General features: G+C 52.1%; 3 protein-coding genes across 3 annotated transcripts; all 3 read left to right on the forward strand.

Moving 5' to 3' along the window:
- Nucleotides 1-1,553: 1,553 nt before the first annotated feature.
- On the forward strand, nucleotides 1,554-2,921 carry LRP88_04719 (CRAL-TRIO domain-containing protein; the record flags this gene model as incomplete). The annotated part of the gene is made up of 2 exons (XM_083241288.1): nucleotides 1,554-2,071; nucleotides 2,120-2,921. 2 exons carry the CDS (start codon nucleotides 1,554-1,556, stop codon nucleotides 2,919-2,921), a joined length of 1,320 nt encoding a protein of 439 aa, XP_083102436.1.
- A 2,427-nt stretch (nucleotides 2,922-5,348) lies between these two features.
- On the forward strand, nucleotides 5,349-7,902 carry LRP88_04720 (uncharacterized protein; the record flags this gene model as incomplete). Its single annotated transcript, XM_083241289.1, has 5 exons — nucleotides 5,349-5,501; nucleotides 5,553-6,537; nucleotides 6,593-6,975; nucleotides 7,034-7,741; nucleotides 7,810-7,902. The coding sequence occupies 5 exons, from the start codon at nucleotides 5,349-5,351 to the stop codon at nucleotides 7,900-7,902; spliced, it is 2,322 nt and encodes a 773-aa protein (XP_083102437.1).
- Nucleotides 7,903-13,880: 5,978 nt separating this feature from the next.
- LRP88_04721 (palmitoyltransferase PFA5) lies at nucleotides 13,881-15,421 on the forward strand (the record flags this gene model as incomplete). The annotated part of the gene is made up of 4 exons (XM_083241290.1): nucleotides 13,881-14,055; nucleotides 14,120-14,206; nucleotides 14,262-14,693; nucleotides 14,742-15,421. 4 exons carry the CDS (start codon nucleotides 13,881-13,883, stop codon nucleotides 15,419-15,421), a joined length of 1,374 nt encoding a protein of 457 aa, XP_083102438.1.
- Between the last annotated feature and the right edge of the window lie 154 nt (nucleotides 15,422-15,575).

The raw sequence follows: 15,575 nt of genomic DNA on the forward strand, positions 1-15,575 counted from the left end.
TCATTTCGGCACAGCCCTCTTCTTAAACGCAGTTTTCCCCACCTCGGAACCCCCATAGAGAGAAAAGACTCTGGCGCTCGCGGGCATACGCAACTTCACCGGCACTAATAGGGAGTCGGTTTCGAATCACGAATCGGGGCCAAGGCTAGACGACCAAACGCACGGGGAAGAAGATGTTGCGGCGCTTTAATAACTAATAGAGGACTTGATCCTTGGGGGGCGAGGATGGATGGATGGATGGATGGATGGATGGCTGCCACGGCATTTTATATTGGGACGATGCATTACTGGTTTCGTTTTTTCTTTTTACTCGGTCTACTCTTACACACCATTTTTGTGGTTTGACAGGTTTTCTCGGATCATGGTAGTTAGTAGCTTGCAGAGGTCGACGGGGGTGAGCCCGTCTTGATCAGGACTCGCGAACGGACTGTGGTTTGGGGGTCTGGAGGATCATGGGGATATGGTCTAGATTTGGAATCTTGACAACTTGCTATATAAAACAGAAAAAGGAAAAAGTTTTTTTTTTTTTTTTTTTTTTATGCCTATGGTGTTGTGATGCTTGTGATGGACATGTTGAGGTTGTGAATGTGAGATGGATGTGGTCAATGGCGGTGATCTCTCCTCTCTGTGCTTTATCCAACACATTGACATGTTGACATTTGAACTCCTCAATAGCATCATGCAGATGAATCTTCAGGTGTCTATTTCTGGTTTCTTACTCTCCATGATGCGTAGATGTTGACATGAATTCTGCTCGTCTATGCTATGATGCCCTCTCTTGCATAACAAGATTGATAACGGCATTTAGTGCACCAATGCAGTGACATTTCCCCTGAAACCCACCCTCAATGCCCTGGAATTCTGCTGAGCAACCCCTAGAATGTCATGGCTCCACGTGTAACAGATTAGACTTGGGCCAATAGAAGGAACGAGCGTCATCTCCACCTGCAGAATCGACAGGGGGAAGGCACCCTGCGGTGGGCACCCGTTCCCTACCCTACCTTGTAAGGCCGGAGATGCAATGTTGACTTGGCTTGGCCTTCTTTTCCTCCCTTGGCTCGCTCTCCCCTCGATCAATCAAACAATTCATCAAGTCTTATTTCAAGGGGTTCGCTTTCTTCTTGTTTGTGTGTCTAGTACCACGTCCATCCCTTCCCTTGCCGCCCCCGTGCCGAGATCTCTAAGTCCAAAACATCCAGGAGGTTGCATTGACATTGACATCAACAAGAGAAGGAAGCACTCGCCCCATCGTTCCTTGGTCGACGGCTACTATCAATAACTAGACGAGTTCCCCAAAGCTACCTAAGCTAGCTTCTCCCTCTAGCTCTCCACCCAAGCTCCCATCTTCCTCTCCTCAACACCAGCATCAGCCGATTCTCTGTCATCCCCGTTGTCGGACCTGCACTGCACGGCACTGCGCTGCATACATTACACAAGCACATCGGCCACATACGCACGCCATTTTCTTCCTCTCTCCACCTCGGCGTCTCTTCTCGACTCTGTCTTTTCCTCCCTCCCTTGATTAATCTCATTTTATCAACTTTGAGATCATCATGGCTGCCGAACAGGACAAGACCACTGCCGCTCCCCCTGCGGAGACTCCCGCTACTCCCGCTGTAGCTGACGCCCCCGCTGAGGGTCACGCTGAAGCTCCCGCAAAGGCCGCCGATGAGAACCCCATCGAGGATGCTGGTCCTTCTGCCCCAGAGACGCCTCTCACCAAGCTCAACGCTCGTCTTGATGACATTTTCAGCAAGACCTCTCACAAGGAGATGTGGGGTGTTCAGCTCTCCAACATCGATCACGTACCCACAAAGGTTGTGCTCCAGAAGTTCCTGCGCGCCAACAACGACGATGTCGCTGCCGCTGAGAAGCAGCTCACCAATGCCCTCACGTGGCGCAAGAACATGAACCCTACTGCCCTCGTCACCAAGACCTTCAACAAGAAGAAGTTTGACGACCTTGGTTTCGTCACCGTCCACAAGGGCGAGAGCGGCAAGGAGATCATCATCACCTGGAACATCTACGGTGCTGTCAAGGACAACAAGGCCACCTTTGGCGACGTCCAGGAGTAAGTTTACTGCATTCTACGCTCGGACCTTGGCTAATTTTATCAAAGGTTCATCAAGTGGCGAGCTGCCATCATGGAGCTCAGCGTTCAGAAGCTCAAGCTTGACCAGGTCACCGAGCCTATTCCCGAGGGCGGCGAGGACCCCTACCAGATGATCCAGGTTCACGACTACCAGAACGTCAGCTTCTTCCGCATGGACCCTGCCGTCAAGGCCGCCAGCAAGGAGACCATCGCCATCTTCTCCATGGCCTACCCTGAGCTCCTTGCTCACAAGTACTTTGTCAACGTTCCCGCCATCATGGGCTGGATGTTTGGAGCCATGAAGCTCTTCCTCGCCCCTGCCACCCTCCGCAAGTTCCACCCCATGACCTCGGGCACCACTCTGGCTACTGAGCTTAAGGACATTGTTTCCACCCTTCCCAAGGAGTATGGTGGTCAAGGCCCCAGTGTCAAGGAGGGTCTTAAGATTTCCCTGGCTCAGGAGGGTGAGGCTCCAACCAAGGCTCCCGTTACTGAGACTCCCGCTGCGGAGGCTGCTCCTGTCGCCGAGCCCGCTGCTGCTACCGAATCTACTCCTGCTGCCGAGTCTGCTCCGGCTCCTGTCCCGGCTCCTGTTGAGGCTGCCAAGGAGGAGACAGCCGAGAAGGCCACCCAGAGCGCTGGTGAAAAGCCCGTTGAGGAGTCCTTGGAGAAGCTGACTCTGAAGCCCGTTGAGGAGGCAAAGGAGACCGACAAGGAGACCGCTCCTGCTGCCGAGACCGAGAAGAAGGAGGCCGCCCCTGCTGTTGAGTCAGAGAAGAAGGAGCCTATCCCGGTTTCCGAGGCTGAGAAGAAGGAGACGGCCGCCTAAGTGTTGTTATGTTCCTGTGATCGACGAGGCTGAGACTTGGAGAAGGCTGAGAGAAAAGTGCGGAGGATACCAACCGTGTGTGATTTTCGCTGTGATAAACAATACCCCTTTACTTTAGTTCTCGCGAGCGCGCCTCCTAGGAAAGGCGTGCGGATCTCGGCTCTAGAGACGTTTTAATTCCCAAGTAGACTATAAGAGAGATTCTTGTCTTGTAAAGTTTATTCTTGTGGTGTCTCGCTCGGGACCGTGTTCTGGGGGCCAATGGTGTCGGATGATTGAGGCGAAGAAGCTCGGATGCCAAGGCTGATGTCTCTACTTCTTTGTCTTGAGAGGGTCTGATGGGAAAATGCAACAGATTGGAGGGAGTGGTCCTGTCCAGAATGCAAATGTTAAAATGTTAGATGATGCTAGTTGGATTTGGCGGTGATACCATCGAGTGAGCTGCAAGGGATCGGGACAGGCACCCGAGACCCCAGATCTGGGGCTTCGGCGCGTAGCATGACTTTGGCGGTAGATTGTCTCAAGCATACTAATTCGAGTATCGTTCAAAGGGCGGGCTGAGCTGACGGTAGAATCGAGATAATGATGGATAGAACTTCATCGGAGTTGCGAATGACTGCTCACTTGATGCCCCGTAACCGAGGATGTCTCTGGGAGAGGTCGGTCAAGCGTCGAGTTGCGGCGGATATACGGGTATCGCCCACCTAAACATTTTTGCCCATCCTTTCGAGATAGAGACCAGAGGATGTGACAGTGAATCATGGCCGGTGGCTCTTCGGCGGGCGAGGCTCGCGATGCTGCGAAAGGCTTCACACGCCCCCAAACTCCGTGGGTCGTCACTCACACCTTGGCCCCTGAACTTTGCGGCAACGTCAAAAAGACGATTTTGCATACATCTGATATATTCATTTGCAAGTATTTCTAACACATTGTTGGCATTTTTGGGAGGTTTTGAGACGTGATTGAGGGTTGCAGTGGCAACAGGAGGGTGTCACGGGGTTATTGATAACCGGGAGTCTCGCCCAAACACATTCCCCCAGGGACGGGTAGAGGCAATAACTACTCGGTAACTCAACATTTTATCTCGGGATAGTAAAGATATCGCCATCTTTGATTTTTCATGGTATTTCACGATGGATGGGGTTCCCATATCCGGTGTCATCTGAGTCAGCTGTCGTCAAGGCTGTCGGTGGCAAAGCAGATGGAGGCCAGTCTCGAAGAACGGGGAGGGTTTGCAACTCGAGAGATGCAGAGGATATACGAAATAGATCAAGGCGAATTCAGTCAATACTTTAAAGAGACTTCTCTCACATTTAGGACTGGCTGTTTCTCTGCAAATGCCTCATAGTGAATACATGATACGGGGTGGTCTGTCTGTAGGCCTGAGCAAGGTAGGCAGGTCTCTCGACGGCTGGTGTTTACCTCATTAGCAAACGAAATAACCCAGCCCATTTTCCCTTGCTTCCTTCGCTCATCCTCCCCTCCTGCGGGCGCGATAAACCATCCTCCTTCATCCACCACGACAAAAATCTCTCTCTTGACAACCTCTTTCTTCTCTTGAGCTGACTCTCGACATACGTGCTTCCCTCGGTCGTGTGTTAGTATTACACTCACGAGACCTCGTCTCTCTTCTCCACTATTCATTCGGTCTTGTCGTCGTCGAGACTATTCTTTTTTTTTTCCGGAGAAGCAGCTGCCCCCCTCTTCTCTGTATTTCCTCCTCCCTGTCACGCACGCCTCTTTTTCCTTCACCACTCATCCCACTTTTTTCGACCTTCAAGACGCGCGACCTCTCGACTCTACATCGGTCTCGACCTCAACCCCCTTTCTAGAACGCGTTCTTTCATCGAGAGGGCGTGAATTACGATTCGCCTACTTGATTCTTCTCTTCTCTTTTGTGTGTCGGCCATTTAAAGCCTCTCACACACTCTCGACTCGCCATCAAATCTAATCTCTTGTCCTCCTTTTTCGGTTGTTGTTGTTGTCCAGACGGGACCCAGGTATCCGTATACGTACCTTCCTTCCTGCTTCTCTCCAGTGGCAGCTTGGACCGGCGCGCGCGGGGGGAAAGGACCACCCACTCTGACGGGCTCCTTGCACCTTACTCGCTCACGCACATACCCACGCCCACACCACACCCGACCCGGGGGCTTCCTTCCCATTCCCACTCTCACTCTCTAGGCGCGGCGCGTCTCGTCTCGTCGTGCTTCCTCGCTCTCATTTACCTTTGCCTCTATTAAACTCAACTTCAACCAAAACCCAACCTCGACTACGCCCCAACTCTTTATCCTTCGCCTCTTTTCTCCGCGAAAGTGTATCCTCTTTCCCGTCGACTTTCTCTCTTGCCTGTTTTTCGACTTCTCATGATCACTGCGTCTTGAGCATTTCGCGTCAAATCGAGTACACGACTCTTGTTCCCCTGCCGCCATGGCACTCGATCTGTCCGCTGAGGGCAGCTTCGAGGTAGGCGCTACGGATGATTCATCTTCGAATGTCGCGTCAACCACCTCTACTCCTCCAACCACTGTTGCCGACGAAGCCAGTCTTCACTCGGAATCCCCCAAGCGCGATGTCGTACACGTAGCCGTCGAGCCCGAGCCCGAGCATGCGCACGAGCACGAGCACCCACAGGAGCCCCTCGAGGCCGCTCCCGAACCCATTGACACAGCGCCGCCTGCTGTTCCCGCCGAGGCTGTCAAGAAGGTCACCGCTGCTAAGCCGGCCCCTCCTCCTTCTCTGCGTTCTCGTCGCAGCAACATAGGCACTCCTGTCTATAACCTGGCCAAGCTGAGCGGCACCGATGGCCACGGAAAGCGACGCGCCAATGGCGACATTGTTGCGGATCGTCGACGACGAAAGACCATTTCTGGTCCGATTGTGAACCATACGGAACAGGCGACCTCAAGCCCTGCGACTACCGATTCTGTTCGCCATGTTACCCACGCGCTTAGCCTTCACCAGTCTCTCAAGAAATCAGACACACCGCGGACTCGCCTCCAGGTCACTGCTGACCCCTCGCCATCTTCACACCGTTCCTCGACACGCCGTTCTAGTGCCATCGCGCCTATCGCAACCCCGTCGAACGCAAAGATAATCAAGCCGAGCAAACGCAGTCGCAAGGCTGTTGAGCAGCAGCCAGCGATCATGTCTAGGGAAATGAAACGCTTGGCCGATACTAAGGAGTTTGCCGGCGTTGATACCGAACCTGTGCTTCTTACATACTGGTCAAATGGTAAGTACGTTGACCCCAACGCCGCGAAGCAGCCACAACGAAAAAAGTCGGAGCCCGAACCCGCCGAGGAGGAGGAGGCTGAACCGGAGCCCGTGGTCAATGCCAAGAAGAGACGCGAGAAGAAGTACCTCGACAAGGGGCTTTATGCAGGCCAGGATGCTCCCATCGATATCTCCAAGGGTCTATCTATGACGGAGAAGAAGAAGTTGGCTCAGCTGCCTGAGCTCATCCCCAACGGTCGTGTCAACAAGACCATGCCTTTGCCCATGTTTAATGGCCTGCGCAATCTCATCAATGGCCGCGACTTCAAGCTCCCATTTAATGTGTGCAACCCCCTTCCTCCGGGCCAGCCCAAGCCTGATGAGTGGAAGAAGATGACCAAGAGTAATTTACCCGACAACTTGATTTAGATTTTTTTTTTTTTACTAACGCTGCTTAGATCGGTTCATCGGCGAGTCCAAGGACTACTGGCGCAAGTCACCACACTTCCACGACTATCAGTCCAAGTGCGTGTGCAAGCCCGAGGATGGTTGCGGTGAGAGCTGCCAGAACCGAATCATGCTGTACGAGTGCGACGAGCAGAACTGCAACGCCGGCAAGGAACACTGCACCAACCGCGCATTTGCAACTTTGACCGCACGCCGTAACCAGGGCGGCAAGTATCGCGTGGGAGTTGAGGTGATCAAGACATCAGACCGCGGATACGGCGTGCGAAGCAACCGATGCTTCCGACCAAACCAAATCATCATGGAGTACGCAGGCGAAATTATCACTGAAGCCGAATGCGAGCGTCGCATGACCGAAGTCTACAAGGACAATGAGGTGAGTTTTGACTTTGAGATGACAACTCTGAGTGGACAGATTAGCTGACTAAGCCCAGTGTTACTATCTGATGAGCTTCGACCAGAACATGATCATCGATGCGACGACAGGGAGCATCGCGCGGTTCGTGAATCACAGCTGCAATCCCAATTGCAGAATGATCAAGTGGATCGTTTCCGGACAGCCGCGAATGGCCCTATTTGCAGGGGACAGGCCTATCACGACGGGTGAGGAGTTGACTTATGACTACAACTTTGACCCCTTCTCCGCCAAGAACGTCCAGAAGTGTCTATGTGGTGAGCCCAACTGCCGTGGTGTGCTCGGCCCCAAGCCTCGAGAGGTGAAGCCTCCCAAGTCCGATGCGAAGAACACCGTCAAGGGTGCTGTCAAAGGTGCCGTCAAGGCTGGAAAGCGCAAGCTTAAGGAGCTGATCGGTGACGATGGGGGCAAGGATGGAGGCCCGGCGAAGAAGCGCAAGGTTCAGCCCGTGAAGCAGGCGAAGCGAGCTCTGTCTCTGGCTAGCTCTAAGGTTGCTAAGGGCGCAGCCAATGCTCTTAGGAAGGGTGTGTCAACAGTCACCTCGACAGGACGAAAGGCGGCTCTTGGATCCAAGTCACCTGCGAAGCGACGAGCATCGACCGGAGCCATCCTGAAGAAGACGACCACCAAGCGAGTCATCCAGACCTACGCGGCACGCACGCCTAAGCGACGTGGATCAGCCGGGGCTTCGAGCATTACCAAGGTGACCATCAAAACGACGGCCAAGGTGACGCCTGCCAAGAGCTCACCAGCGACCAAAGGATCCGTGTCCAAGACGTACGCTCGAGGTACGAGCTCTCGCAAGTCGATCGCCTCAGCCGCGTCTCCTCGCAAGGGATTGGACATTTCTCGCGAGATCGAGGTGGTGCAGGCGGAGGAGTAAAGTAAAGTAATCAAGAAAGGGCGGATGATGACGAAGGATTTATGTGCAAGTAAACGAGGCTTTCCAGCGGACCTGGACAAGGACAGTTTTTTTGGAGAGGGGAGAAAGAAGGGAGGACAAGACAAGTAAGGAAAGTCAGGCAAGGAAACGGAAGAGGACTCTAAGGATCTGGGCTTTTTTGTTGCAGTGATTTTCATCTCCGGCTATTGTTTTCTCGCTGGCGCCAAGGCGTAAAAAGGAGGGCGGGCGGTGGCATTGTACATTACCAGGGCGGGCCGGCGGGTTGTCTATGGCATGTGTATGTCTGCTTGTCTACCTAGTATCTATGTTTGTGTTCTGTAAGCTTCACGTCTGTCCGGTGGCTTGGAGTGTGAGTGAGTGATGTGATATGAGGCTCGTGGTCTGCTGACTGCGAGGTGATGTTTCAGGGATCAGGGATGATTGATTGGATGTGGGTGTAGATGGACGACAATAGCAACACCAGGGCGCAACAAGATCGCAGAGGCATTCTTTCGTCATCTCCTCATCTCATGTTAGGCAGCAGCTGGATCAATCATGTATCGGCGATTCAGCATCTTGATGCCGTGATGCAAAAGAGTCGGTGAGACGGGAGCGCAAAAGATGAGGCGACAACGACTAACTTCAGGCAGAGAAACTAAATCGTACGCCCTGCTGCTGCTGCGGCTCCCTCCTTAGATATACGACAAGAGAATAAAAAAAAACGCCCTTGTATAAGCCTCGGTCCGAGCGTTCTTCTCTAACCCTTCCAGAAAGGAAAAAGAAAGGCGAGAAGTGAATGTGTGTTACCGACTGCTCGGTGATGGATATTAGACAGGGTGTGACAGTGGCGCAGTTGCCGCAGGGGTGGGTTGTCACACATATGAAAGGTCTAGAATTAAAAGAGTTTAATTAGGATCGTCCAGGCGGGGGTTTGAAAATATGGTGATATTCATAACTGTATTAACTATGGTGTTTTTAAACATGTGTGTGGTGATGTGATGTGATGTGACGTCTGTTGTTGAGGCCCGGATTCCCCATGGACGTTCTGGAGGGGGAGAGGCGGGGTAGGTAAGGAGGCAGTGCGTATTGAGGGGGAGGCGAAACAGGGGGGAAAACACATGGCAATAGGAACATGTGCAAAAGGAAGAAAACTGCAAATGTGGCATCACGAGCGCAATGACATAACTAGCTAGAGAAGACTTGATTGCTGGGGCGATTGGTGAGGGCGCTTACACGGGATGGATGGATGATGCGTCTCACTGTGACCAGGCGATGCCCTAGAGGTTTCGTGCATGGTGACACGTCCAGGGGCATGCGCCCCAGCAGAGAGGACGAGAACAGAGGTCATCTTACTACTGCACAACCATTGCACAGTTGACATTGGGAGTCAGAGGTTGGCACGGAAAATGTTTGGGAGATAGGAAATGGTATTTGCTAAGTCTATGGTCTATCGGGGTATGTCTATAGTAATGTCAGGGAAATAACACGAGCCAGAAGAAAACACCATCCAGGAAAAGACACCAAGCAAGAAAATACAGAGAAGAATTTTGCTATGATAAAGGAAAAGAAATGAAGAAAAAGGAAATTTGCGAGGGAAAGGGGGCAAGAAACTGGGATCCTAGCCTTGTCGCGAGCCCAAGAGAAGCCAGCTAAAAACAAGACGGCGACAAAAGAAAACAACTTGGAGGTCTGGTCCCGTCCAAGTGAAAAGAAGGTAGCAAATGTGCCCATCAACTCCGCGTGAGCATTGGGATGTGCTGTGTGTCCACCCCTCTATACCGCCGCCGCCATCCATCCATCCTGTTCGTCCCCTGCGTCATGCTTTTTTTTTTTTTTTTTTTTTTTTGGGGGGGGGGGGGTTCTTTTCTGTTTTTCTTTTCTTTTGGTCTTCCCCAAGGAGGGCATCCTGTTGCCGTCGTCATGTCATGGCTATCGGTAAATGAGACAGTGGTCCAGTCTGGACTTCTGGACCTGGGCTCCATGATCTCCTCTCCTGAAGTGGGAAGTTGGAAGTGGTTGAGGCGCCTTGGTGGTGCATGGCCAAGATCAAGGAAACATCAAGAAGGGCTTCTTGAAGCGAATTCCTGCCAAACAATCGTTGACTGCTTCCTTGACCTCCCTTCCATTCAGGAATCGTTGTGTCAAAGGGTCGCCTCTGGTGAGAATCATCTCAGCAGCTAGCCTTGAGCGTAGACCCAGTGCGTCGTGCAGCTGGTGCAATAGGCGAGGGAGCATCTCACACAGTATGTAGTTGTTGCGACGCAGTTGTCAAAGCGGCAGTTGCAGCAAGTCCACATCTGGGTGGGAGGCTGAGAAGGCATGGTGACGGTGATTGTCGGGATGTGAAGAGAATCTAGTCGATGACCGAGTGTTGAAAAGGTGTTGTAAGCGGTTGAGTAGGAACTGTAGCTGAGCTGTTGTGGTGAGGGTGTTGATGAGGACTTCAATAGAAAGAACTTTCACGGCTCTTTTATATCTAGAATCAGTTCACATAGCACAGCGCTCAACTTACTTTGTTAAACATCAAAGTCCAATGCTTTCAAAAGTCCACATGGGCAAGGCGTAAATTCCAGACTCACCTTGCCTCTCACAAGTTGAGGACGAGAGGCCCATGTTTGCCAAATCTCCATCGCCTCAACATAAACAGAGGCGCAAGCGATGAATCAAACACCTGTGATCAAGTTGAAACCAGTCAGGAAGCTCTAGCGTAGGCCGTAGTGCGACTATCCCGTGGCGTAGTAAAGGATATTGCCCACAGCTGGGAAGCTCGTCACGCCTGAAAACAACATCGGAAAGGCCGGTCAGGAAGCTCTATTCCTCGATTGGATCAGCTATCAGCAAGCATGGCCTTGCGAGACCTCAGCCAGCGCCAGGAGGACTAAGTGACGGCATCGTCAGTCAAAGCGTCGGATAGATGCGTCAAGGTAGGGCCGTCACAAGCTTCGCCTCGCCTTAGTAAGGGGACGTTTCGGTCGAAAGGGGTGCACACTTTGATCTGGCATCGAGGCTGCCACATGGGCGTCTGGATCGGTTAGCAGTAACATAGCGACGATGAAAATACCTCTGGGTGCCGAGGCTGGTCTTCTGGAGGGTATGGCTCGAATCGCGAACCACTTGTACTTTGTCCGCTCGCCCAAGTACAAAGAAACTCGAGACTAGGATCTGACGGGCGCTGTGGACGAGAGGGGTGTGGGAAAGCTATTCATCTGTGTGCCTTTGCCTTTCAAGTCTCCACGGACGCCGCTTGCTCGCTCCGCCACGAAGGAGAGTTGCACATGATGTTTTGAGGAGCTTGGGTAATTTCGGTTCGGTCGGTGGAATGGCAGCCGAAGCAGGTGTGAATGACGGGGCGATTGAAATTGTAAAGCCTGGTATGGCCGGTCTTTTGTTGTCGCAAGATGTAAGTTGCTAAGTGACGTCGACCAGGCTGGGGAAGAGGGGAAGTCCTCGGTTGTGGGGTTGACGTTGTGCGGCTGAACTTGTGGTTGATCCGATCCTCGGAGGTTCCTTCCAAAGACCAAAAGACTCCAACATTTGATAGGGCGAGGAAAGACTAAGGGAAAAGGGAAAAGGGGAGGGAATGGTGACGAGGGCCCCGGCTAAATTGATGAATGCGGCTCTGCGAAGATAGGGCAATGACCATGCTGTGCAACCAGCTCTGACTCGGCCAATGTGCAGCCGCCCTGTTGATCCTCCGGGCTGCTGCATTTTCGACCACCTGGAGACTGTGGCTCGTGTTAGCAGTTTAATCTCTCTTACAAGAATAATGGATATCTACATGTGGCTGGGTGAATATGCAGGTACTTCCCAGGTACATGGCAGACGATGTGAGACATCTTCACCAATGTGGGCCCATCAGTTGGTAGGTACTGCAATACCTCTAGGCAGACAATTCGCCTTGCCAAGTGCTCGAGGCATAACAAGACTGCTCAGGAAAATCGAGCAGCACCTCTCGAATCCGTATTTCCTGTGTTTCGTCTGGGTTTTTGTCGAATAGAAACAGTATTGTTGATCGCTGTTTCGAACTACTCGAGTTCCAGGTTCTCTCGATGATGGGGTTTAAACGGACGGCTCGAGATACACGATGCACAGCTAGACTAGAGTTAAAAAGTTAGCATTGGTAATCCAGTGTTTATTTGCTATGCACTCACAAATCTCAAGCCTAGTCGTTCTTCATCTAGCAGAGCAGGTATTACTAGCCCGTACCAACTTGTGGTCCAGGCCATCAAACCAGTGTCATGGTCAAGTGCCATTCAGGGGGCCTCCAAGCAGAAAGGGGGGGACCCAAAAGATCAGACCAAAAGACCAAGAAGAAAATAAGAGGAGGACGCGGCTCTATATAGCTATGTGCCGTAGGAAGAGTGCCTTGGGGGCGCCATGGTGTGGTAAGTTGAGCCGCAAGCTCTTGCAGAGCCTCTGGCTCACCAGGCTCAGATGTGCAATTGGAAATAAGGCACATGCACATTGGTCTATGCGAGCTGCCTCCTTTGGGACCGAAGTAGAAGGGCAGATGATTCTTCGCCGACGTTTGTGTCACTGCGTTCAGCCGAATGTGCTCTGCCTGGGCTAATATGAACTCGTGGTTGATGGTCGTGGCGGTTTCGCGGCTTGAAAGGAGCGCCTGAATACCAAAGAGGATGCTCAGATGTTCACGGTGGTTTTGGACGATGTGAGAAGAGGAACATTGTGCCAAAGACGCCTCATTTCACAATCATGGCAGATAACTGTCAGGCTCCGACGCAGGATAGCCCAATGATAGTGACTCAACATAAATGACTAGGGTTGAGTAACAATACCAGTATTTCCTTGGTCAGAGACATGAATAAATGGAGGGATAATGGTGGCATTATTCTGAAGCTAGGGCCCGATCGAGATCCAATCAGCCAGTCAATGCTGATGCCCCTGGCCCTAGCCCTGAGGTATCGTGAACTGCATCATGTCAAAAAGGGGGTTCAAGACACCAGACAAAGCAACCCGAAAAAAGCCAACGGGCTCTCTGGGTGTCTATAAACTTCTCAATGCTTCCATCGGCGAACTCAGCACAATTGCTTGCGTCGGTGCTTACGCAGTACTTCGCCTCCGCCAGTATTCCAAATACTTCAGCTCGCAACCTGCGGAAGTAGATACATAAATGCACAGCGGCCGCCGCCGACATGAATTGTACATTCAACCAGAAAAAAAAACGACATGTCTTCTTCCTAAGGGATGATGCCTACTCACGGTTGAGGTTTTCGAGGCGAAGATGCCAGCGAGTTTCGAATCTGAGGCGTGGGAAACCAGCCAAAAGCAATTTTGAGTCGTAGGGAGAAGAGGGATCGCCGTCCTTGGGGGAGGCACGACAACCAATCGTCTAGACAGGGTGAATTCCCTCTGATGCCATCGCAAAGGAGTAGGGACGATACACTTGAAGGCGTATTGTTTCTTCAGCGCAGTTGGGCTCTCAACTGAGACAATGGCTTAAGGTGAGCTCGGTGTGACAGGTGTGATAGGGGAGCGCCTCCCGCCCGGTGTGTTACGGTGCTGGACGGCCCCTGCCAATAACAGTTGGTTAAGAGTTCCGCCCAACACTTTCAGGTGAATTATATCAAGCTAGTTCAGCCAATGGAGGGGCCTACAGCTATTTTACAATTGAAGACAAACGCCATCGATTGTGCGGCTCCAAAGAATATTTTGCTCAATTACCAGACCTCCCTCCTTCTTGGCTGAGGGTTGGTGGCTGTCATGTGATGAGCGGCGACATCAATTGATCGGATAAATAATTTGAATCGAGAGAAGAAAAGCCAATTGATGTTACTAGCGAAAACTAAAAACACAACTATTACCTACTGAATTATAATAGTTACACATCCAATAGGTAGAGACTCTCAGCAAAGATAGATGTTGCAACGGAACAAATTATGTACAGTGTGGTGTATGCTGACACGGCACCTCTCGCACAGTCCCCGGCCCGCTCCTGCATCCCGCGCTTAATGCGACATGTTAAATGAGATCATCAACAACAGTCGAGGACAACTCTCACGTCTGCGCCCACGAGGTCGTCGTCACCCTCGCCAACCTCTTCACTCTCATTGGCCTCCTCGTCGGCTTCGTCACCGCCATCCGAATCTTCCGGCTCTCTCCCTCCTTCTCGACAGACATGGCCCTCGAGTGCCCTCGCCGTCTCCTCCTGTAAATAGGTCCGCGATGTTGCGATGCCACGACCAGCGACGAGCAACCGCGCAGAGACGCGGTGGACGGTGCGCCTAGTCCCGTTCTTCTGCGCCGCCGCTATTGGCTACGCGACCTACCTCACAGTTGCACATCTCTGCGGTATGTGGTATCAAGCCCTCTCCTTGCATGACGTATTACTAACGAAACGGGAAAGTCAACTATCTTCTTCGAGAAAAGAAAAAGACGGCCGTCGCAGTCGTCCTTTTGGTTCTCTACTTTGTTTTCTTCATCCTCACCGTTGCAACCTACCTCCGAACTTTCCTTACCATTCAATTCAAAACCGGGTTCGTCCCCTTGACGCCCGAACGAGAAGCCCTCGACCAGGAACGCGAGCAGATAAAGAAACGAGGCGGTGACCTCGAGGCTCTACCATGGGTCCCTCCCGATACGAATCCTGATAGTCCTGGCCTGGAGACATTTTACAGCAGAGATGTTTTCGTCTGCGAGAGCGACGGCCGTCCCAGGTGGTGCTCTGAGTGCAGGAACTGGAAACCCGACCGCGCCCACCATTCAAGTGACCTTGATCGATGTGTTCGAAAAATGGATCACCTGTGTCCCTGGGTAGGAGGCGTGGTGGGGGAGAATTGTGAGTAATGTTGCGAAATGGACTTATATCTCAACTAACAAGTCGCAGCCTTCAATTTCTTTGTCCAGTTCACATCGTACTGCGCATCATTCTGTGCCGTATGTCTGGCCACATCCGGATATTCGCTACATCTAAAGATGCAAGACGGAGAATCCTTGGATGCACGCATCGTCGTGGGCATCGCTCTCGCAGGCCTGTTCTGCCTTTTCACCTCGGCCATGACCATGACGTCGGCCCGCTTTGTCTTCACAAACATTACTAACATCGACTTGTTCAAGAAGAACCAGGTCTTTCGACTGGCTGTTCGAGTATCCCACACCACTCGACCGACAGATCGTTTTCAAACCATCGTATACCCGCTCTCGCCTGTTACTTCAAGTTCAACTACTTTTTCGAGGGGTCAACTTAATAGTGTCAACCGATCTCGTACAGCATCGCCAGAGCCGAGGGTGTCAGCCAGGGATCAGCAAGCCAGGCGAACATTCGCAGTCTTGACCACCGAGCCCGGCGAGAACCCCTGGGACCTCGGGTACTGGGGGAACTTCAAGTCGGTCATGGGCAACTCCGTTTTTGAGTGGCTGCTGCCCATCCGGCACTCTCCCTGCTGTAATCATGACAGCATGGTGAGCGACTACGAATATGGACCTCTCATCGAGGTGCTGAAGCGACGATATGGGATCACCGACGGTGGACCCGCTAAGGAAGGGATTGAGATGACGTCGAATTAGATACCCTCGGTATGTTAGAGCGCTTTCTTTTTTATGGTGTAACAGGAACAAAGAGGTGGATATACCTATATAATATTTAGATGGAGATTAGACACTGCCCGACATCGCGGGTTTGATGTAACTGGACATCATGGCCCTCGAGGCTACACAATTC

Source organism: Fusarium phalaenopsidis, assembly GCF_050370095.1.
Source record: "Fusarium phalaenopsidis strain FUZ10S chromosome Unknown contig_32292, whole genome shotgun sequence".
Lineage (NCBI taxonomy): Eukaryota > Fungi > Ascomycota > Sordariomycetes > Hypocreales > Nectriaceae > Fusarium > Fusarium phalaenopsidis.